At 42.5% G+C, this 8,171-nt stretch overlaps 1 protein-coding gene across 2 annotated transcripts in view; it reads right to left on the bottom strand.

Annotated features, from left to right (window-relative positions):
* UBE2K (ubiquitin conjugating enzyme E2K) overlaps window positions 1–6,381 on the bottom strand; it is a 54,857-nt gene extending 48,476 nt beyond the window's left edge. The window contains exon 1 of one of the 2 annotated variants that reach the window (XM_015561022.1): window positions 6,319–6,381. In XM_015561022.1, coding sequence (XP_015416508.1) covers window positions 6,319–6,381 — 63 coding nt within the window. Of the gene's footprint in view, window positions 1–2,743; window positions 2,804–6,318 lie in introns of those variants that run through there. The other variant, XM_015561023.1, reaches the window with a different exon arrangement.
* Between the last annotated feature and the right edge of the window lie 1,790 nt (window positions 6,382–8,171).

Raw genomic sequence — 8,171 nt, 5'->3', positions numbered from 1 at the left:
GACCCCCCCCCAGGGAGCAGGCCTAAGCCAGCAGGTGGACATCCCCCGAAGGGTCGCAGACTGTGAGAGGGCACAGGCTGGGCTGAGCTTCTCCCCGCTCACCCGAGCGCACAAATTTTTGTGCACCGGGCCTCTAGTCCTACATAATAAAAGGCAAATATGCAAATCGTCCCCTCGGGTATTCGACTGACCGAGAGTTCAACAGCTCGATATGACATGCACTGACCACTAGGGGGTGGGATGGAACGAAGGAAGGCCCCAGCCAGCAGCCAGGGGAAGGAAGGCCCCAATTGGGCTGGAGGGAGTCAATGGAGGTACATCCCTCACTAGGGATGTGCCTGCAACCAAGGTACATGCCCTTGACCGGAATCGAACCTGGGACCCTTCAGTCCCCAGGCTGACGCTCTATCCAGTGAGCCAAACCAGCGAGGGCAAGAATTATTTTAAAAATAAAATAAAGGCTGAATGAAAAAAATAGTAAATAAAATTACTAGGTTATCGTATTTGAACTCTTCATACTTTTATGACCAAAGTAATTTCTAGAAAGGTGGTCGTAAATTATTATAGCGCTGGCACTTCATGAGGTAGCCCATTTCATCATATTCTCATCATTAGTACAGTCTTTAAAAACACACACAAATAGAAAAATCAACTGTATCTTTTTAGTGAGACTAGCCTATGTCTGTCCCAAGCAGCATTGCTGGAGAAAAACCCACATAACCATTCATTAATTGGTTTTTGTTCAAGTGAAGACCATACACAAATGGAATTTAACATGGCCCTATGTCTGTTCCTATTAAAGAATGATCCTTCCTCTATGCCAGGAATACCACCCCTCTGTTCTTCTCTAGGACTTTGCACCTTCAATTACTCCTGCTCTATCATAATTTCTCTCATTCACCAATATACAAACATACACTATTATCTACCAGAAAAAATTTCTCAAGATCACTGCGGCCATATTCTTCTCCAGCTCACCTTCTTCTCTGCTCTGCTATCAAAGCAAACATCTTTTTAAAAGTTGATGATGTGACACTCATCAGGTAGCTCAGTTGGCTGCAGTGTCATCCCAGACACCAAAAGGTTTCAGGTTCAATTCCCAGTCAGGGCACATACCTAGATTTGTGGGTTTGATCTCCAGTCAGGAGGCAACCAACCAGTATCTCCACCCCCCTCTCTAAAAATCAATAAAAACATATCCTCAGGTGAGGACTTTTAAAAATTGATAATGTGTTAGAATTGTACACTTGAAACCTGTATGGTTTGATTAACTCATGCTACCACCAATAAACTCAATTTTAAAATGTTTATTAAAAACAGAATTGCTCTAGCCAGTTTGGCGAAGTGGATAGAGCGTTGGCCTGCGAACTGAAGGGTCCCGGGTTTGATTCCAGTCAAGGGCACATGCCCAGGTTGCAGGCCCCATCCCCAGTAGTGGGCATGCAGGAGGCAGCTAATCAATGATTCTCTCTCAAAAATTGGTTTCTATCTCTCTCTCTCCCTTCCATTCTGAAATCAATAAAAATATATTTTAAAAAACACACAGAGTTGACCAGACTGTCAGTTCCTTCCCTTACTTCCTCTTAACCCACTCTAATATTCATCTCAGAAATAAGCATCATGATTTATCTAGTTGCTTAAGAGAAAACTCTAGGTGTTTTCCCAGCTTCTTCATTTTTCCTCTGTAGCACCAGCAAGCTCTGGTGACTCCATGTACCTTTAAAACATCTCCCGAGTACTTCTATTTCTCTTCAGCTCCCTATTCAACCCTAAACCCAAGATTACAATCATCTCTTGCCTGGCCTCCCAAGAAAGACTCCCCAAGATATCTTTCTGAGTTCATTCCTACTCCCCACTCTCCCACTATACATGGCAAGCTGCCTACCCAATTTCCTTTCTCCTTCTTTCTTACTAATGGAACCCTGATTTAATTGGGGATCAATGTAATCAGCTAAAAGAACATTTCCTAGCCTCTCTTAAACCAAGAAGAGGTTATGACACAGACCTGGATAAAAAATAAAAACAAAAACAGGTCACTGAATGGGGTTTCTCAGAAAGCTCTTTAAAGGGAGCAAACTCAGCTGGCATGCACCTTATGCTTTTTCTTTCTGAAATTCAGACGTGTTGTCTGGACTGCTGACAGTCATTTTGAGAATTTAAGGACAAGGGTCAAACTCCTAAGAATGATAAATTGAAAGTTAGAATAGTCTACTAACACTATAAAGCCCTTAACCAAGTAATTCAGAGATACTTCCCTCCAGACTTTTGTTTAAACCACTACTATTTTTTTTACACCCAGCCAAACTTAACCCCTAACTCTTAAATCCTTTTTCCTTACATTTTCAGTTTCTATTCATTGTTCCCACAGCAGCCAAAGTGATCTTTTAAAAAACAATTTTTGTCCTTTGCTTTAAATCTTCAAATGGCTTCCAGTCATTTAAAACTCAAATTTCTTCCTTTGGGCTTAGAAAATTTTATGTGATCTGGCTCACACTTATATCATCTTGCACCATTCTCCTCCCTTACTCCAGCCACAATAACCTCCTTTTGTTGATTAAACACAGCAAATTCTTTCTGACTTTAGGACCTTTACATTAACTGTTTCCTCTGACGTGGAATAATGATCTCTAGAGGCATGGCTTTATAATTCAGATCTTAATCTAAGACTGAAATCTCAGGAAAGGCCTTTTAATTTCATCTATACAATATTACTATATTTCTCAGCGTTGCATTTATCACATACTTGTCTGTCTTCTCTTGCCCCACTCATCACTACAGCTCCATGCATCCCTAGGGTGCAATTACAGATAATTTTTTTCTTTAATATAGTTCCATACTTTCCAAAATTCAATAATGAACAAATGTTTATTTTTATATTCACAGAATTACTATTTATTTAACAGGAAAAAGCAATTAGATGGCCCTTCAGTCTTGACTGTATAATAGTTATAAGCTTTCTATATGTATATTAGAGTTGATATCCTAATATATGACAAAGTTAATTCCACAATTTATCCTCCCAAGTGTCAGTTTAAGGGTCATTCCCAAGGAACTTTTTCCGAGGTTAGGTTTCCCCACCCCAACAGTTCTCCTTATTTAAACTCAACACACACACATATAATTAACTAGAGGCCCAGTGCACGAATTCGTATGGGGGAGGGTCAGTCCCTCAGCCCAGCCTGTATCCTCTCCAATCTGGGATCCCTCAGGGGATGTCCGACTGCTGGTTTAGTCCCAATCCGGGACCGCTGGCTCATAACCGCTCGCCTCTTTGCCTGCCTGATAGACCCTAACCACCTCTGCCTGCCAGCCTGATGCCCCTAACTGCCCTCCCCTGCTGGCCTGATCACCCCTAAAAGCCACCGCCCTGCTGTATGGGTCCTAGGTGTGGTTATCTAGCTCCCTCCTCCCTCCTGTCAGAGTCTGGGGATGTAGAGTCAAGTCCCCATCCACCCACATGCGCCTCAAAATCACGCGAGACCCAGACTCGGCCAGCCCCACCCCTGTCAAGCCCCGCCGACCATCACAACCCGACCATCACAACCCTGGCCGGCGCCAGGTTGGGACGCAGCCTCCTGCTGATCAATTGTTACAGCATGAGGGTGGGACGACCATTTGCATATTATATGCCTTTTATTATTATAGACTAGTGGCCCAGTGCACCAAATTCGTGCATGGGGGAGGAGGAGGTTCCTCAGCCTGGCCTGCACCCTCTCCAATCTGGGATTCCTCTCGCAATCCAGAACCACTGGCTCCTAAGCGCTCACCTGTCTGCCTGCCTGATGCCCCTAACTGCTCCCTTGCCGGCCTGCTAGCCCTAACTGTTCCCTTCTGGCCTGATCCCCCTAAGTGGCTATCTACACTCCTGGCCTAAACCCCCTGCCTATGCTGACGCCCTGCTCTGGGCCAGGCAGCACCGCGGGACTGCGCATGCTTCAGCTGGGGGGCCACCCCCGGCGGCAGCCTCACGTCCTGGTGGTGCGAGCCCCTGCCCCCCCCCCAGTTCCTGGGCGCACACACCTTTGACTAGTCGTGACTTGGACACCATTAGGACCAATTAGCATATTCCCTCTTTATTATATAGGATTAGTATCTCACTGCCTTATCTTAACCATAACTTACTCCACAATAGCATGGACCATGTCTATCTTATTAACACAGGTAGCATTCAATAAATATTTGTTGAATAAAGAAAAATGTAAAATTAAAGAGTTAAACCCAGAAACACAGATGTCATCATAAACAGGTTGGGGCAAAAGTAGATTTACTTTTGTGAGTCCAAAAAGTTTATTCTTGTACTATTTTCAGAGTGAACAACTGTAAACCTACTCTTGCCCCACCCTGTATAATACTAAATAGATGCTTCTGAGGTCTTCAAAAGGGAAAGTACAAAATAAAGGGAGGGGTTGGGGGTAGGTATTTCCCAATTTTTGGCTTGGACATTATATCACCCCTATGCAGAACCTGACTACATTATCAGTACTTACACTTAGAACAGAAACCCAACTTCACTAAGAGGCCACATTTATCAACATAGTCAACACTCCTTCCTAGTCCTAAAGGCAGGATAAAAGGCATTACTTTCATAGTGGTTGGGGATGACCACCCAGGAGCTTAAGAAAATTCTTAAAATCATTCAGGAAAACAAGTGCCTCCGACTTGCCAAGCAATGTGCTAAGCAATGAAGAATCAAAAATCAGTGGGTCTCTGCCCTTAATGACTCACACTCATAGTTCCTATGGGCAGATGCAGATAAAGCATCTAAGTAAACACCTAAGGATATAATTAAAGTATGACCAAGCCCACAGATACAAAAAAATTGTCTGACATATATAACCACCTAAAAATCTCATCCAAACACCCAGTGACCTAGTAATACCACTCTCAAATATACACCCAAAATCTTGCATGTGTGCACCAGCAAGAAAATGAAAATAACTGGATAGACAGATTCATAAACTGCAGTATCCTATATAATAAAAGGGTAATATGCAAATTGACCCTAACAGCAGAATGACTGGGAATGACTGGCCACTATGACACACACTGACCACCAAGGGGCAGACACTCAATGCAGGAGCTGCCCCCTGGTGGTCAGTGCGCTCCCACAGGGGGAGCTCTGCTCAGCCACAAGCCAGGCTGACCGCTGCAAGGGGCCGATCAGGCAACTGGAGGGTGATGGGCATCTATGCCTCTGGCCGAGGCATCAGGTCTGGGCAAGGGGCAGAGCCAGCAATCAGAGGAGACTGGGGGTCCCCTGCCCAGACCTGACGCCTGGGCCAGAGGTATCAGGCCTGGGCTGGGGGCAGAACCAGTGATGGGGGGAAATGAGGGTCCCCTGCCCAGGCCGGACACCTCTGGCAGAGGCGTCCGGCCTGGGCAAGGGGCCGGTCCTGGGATTGGAGGGTGATGGGGGTCAACGCCTGAGGGCTCCCAGTATGTGAGAGGGGGCAGGCTGGGCTGAGGGACACTCCCCCCCCACACACACCCAGTGCACGAATTTCATGTACCGGGCCCCTAGTATTGTAATAATCATCCATTAAGTGGTTTTTAAGTTTTAAAACACTAAGAAGTGTTTTTACACTAAAAAATACTATGTTTACCAACAGTAAAAACAAAATACAAATAGGAAGGATATACACCAACTTCACATAGTGGTTACTCCATCATAGTGGAGACTGGAAGAGGAAAAATGTTACAAGATGAGCTTCATCTGTATGGTATGTTTTATTGGGGAAGGGGGCTCAGTCCAGTTTGAATGATGGTTAAATTTGTTAAATCTGGACCATGGCTATAAAGGTGTTCATATATTATTTTCAAAACTTAAGTGTAAAATATTTCACATTTCTAAAAACCATCTTTAAAAATAATGGGCAGGAAATAAGTAGATTTGACTGTACACTATTGTTTCCATCATAGTCAGTAAATGTTTTGGAGTCAAAGACCTTATTTCAAAAACCTTGTACCACCAAGTTACTGAAATCTGAGAAAGTTAATTTCTTAAGAACTGTAACTTTCTAATCTGTAAAACAACAACAATCTTATAAGGCTGCCATATATATAAAATGTTAGATAACAGGCATTCAACTATAGGTAGTTATTTCAACTCTAGGTAGTAACAGCAAGGAATTAAAGGGAGGAAAGTGTACATAGATTTTATTTTATTTTATTTTATTTTTTAGAACATAGGTTTTAAATGAAGTTCTTACATTTTCAGAATTATATAACACCATGAATGTCAGATAAATGTGACCACCACTTTCTAGTTTTCAACACCCAATTTTAAAATAGGAATTTTACAAAGGGATTCAAACTTACTTTACACAGCATAGGATTAGAATCTCGATTCCTTGGCCCAGTCCCCATTGACCAGAGCCACATCAAGAAATCCAAGGGTGGCCCTGACTCGTTTGGCTCAGTGAATAGAGCATTGGCCTGCGGACTGAAGGGTCCCAGGTTTGATTCCAGTCAAGGGCATGTACCTTGGTTGTGGGCACATCCGCAGTAGAGGGTGTGCAGGAGGCAGCTAATCGATGTGTCTCTCTCATCGATGTTTCTGACTCTCTATCCCTCTCCCTTCCTCTCTGTAAAAAAAAAATCAATAAAATATGTATTAAAAAAAAAAGAAGTAAAAAAAATCCCATAACGCTATATTATCCAAAAGACTTCCAAATTATTTACTTGTCATTTAGATCACATTTTAACACATTTTCTCCAATTTCATCAAGGGCACTTACCTCGGTGGCAGGCTCCTCCCCCGCCAGGGCACGTGCAGGAGGCAACCAATTCATGTGTTTCTCTCTCTTTCCCCTCTCTCTTCCACTCTTTCTAAAAATATCAGTGGAGCCCTAGCTTGTTTGGCTCAGTGGATAGAGCACTGGCCTTTGAACTGAAGGGTCCTAGGTTCAATTCCGGTCCAGGGCACATGCCCAAGTTGCGGCTCGATCTAAAAAATCAGTGGAAAAATATTCTTGGGTAAGGATTAAAAAATAATAACAACATAAAACAAAGATTAACCAACACCTAGAGAACAAGTCCCACATTAATTCCTTTGTACTTTACTTAGACGCTAGCCTCACAATGACAAAGAAGCACTAAAGCCCCACATTTTAAGCCTTTCCTTGAGACAAATTTACATAGAACTAGCACTAAAACATTGAAAGGATCTTTAAGCTATCACTAAAACATGGAAGGAAACCTTTATGGTACAAGAAGAACAATAAGCAGAATATGAAAGGGTAGTTAATTTTGACATCTTAACAGCTATCCATTTACTAAATGTTTAATGTGTCCCAGGCATTGCTCTAAACTAAGGGTGGAGAATATCTGAGTGAGTTAATAAATGTTTGACCAAATATAGCAAGTTAATTTTTAAGTTGATAATTTTGTATTGCCTGCAAATAATGTTATAAATATCCAAATAGCCCTTGGCAGAAAAAAGGTTCCCCACTCCTGCTCTAAGCGCTGTAATAATTTTGCTCTCATTTATACAGATAAAAAAACTGCAATACAGAGTCAGTGCTACAGATATTAAGTAGAAAAGCCAGGACTCAAAGCAAATCTAATTCCAAAACTCACAATCTTTTTTTTTTTATGAATAACATAAAATGCTTTATTTAGTCATTCTTTTAAACATTGAAATATCATATACAACCTGCTTGTTAAATCAGATTTTTTTAAATTCATTGATTAAGGTATTACATATGTGTCCTTAGCTAAATTAACCATATTATTCTTAAGAAGGTAGACAGTTCTAGGCAAATTTAAATTCTCATACCAAGAAAGAAAAGCAAAATACACTTAAATACAATATCCAATATTAAACTGTCACTTGTTGTACTTAAAAATTTTATTGGCATTCAGTTTTTACAGCATCGATATATATATAAAACCCTAATATGCAAACAGACCGAACGGCAGAACAACTGAACAACCAGTCGTTATGATGTGTGCTGACAACCGGGGGTGTACACAAAACATGGCGGGCGTCAGCCCCAGGAGGATGGTGCAGCAGGTGAGTGGGGTTGCCAGACCAAGGCAGGGTGCTGGTCACTGTCATCCAGGCAAGCCTGGTGGTTACCAAAAATTCTCTGCTCCTGCGCACCGTGGTCCCACCTGGTGCTCACACCTGCTGCCAGCGCTGGTCCCACTCGCACCCACTGCTGGTGCCG

Source organism: Myotis davidii, unplaced genomic scaffold (assembly GCF_000327345.1).
Source record: "Myotis davidii unplaced genomic scaffold, ASM32734v1 scaffold235, whole genome shotgun sequence".
NCBI classification, from domain to species: Eukaryota; Metazoa; Chordata; class Mammalia; order Chiroptera; family Vespertilionidae; genus Myotis; species Myotis davidii.
The sequence above is the reverse complement of the archived record's forward strand: the minus strand, read 5'-3'. Positions and strand labels throughout refer to the sequence as shown.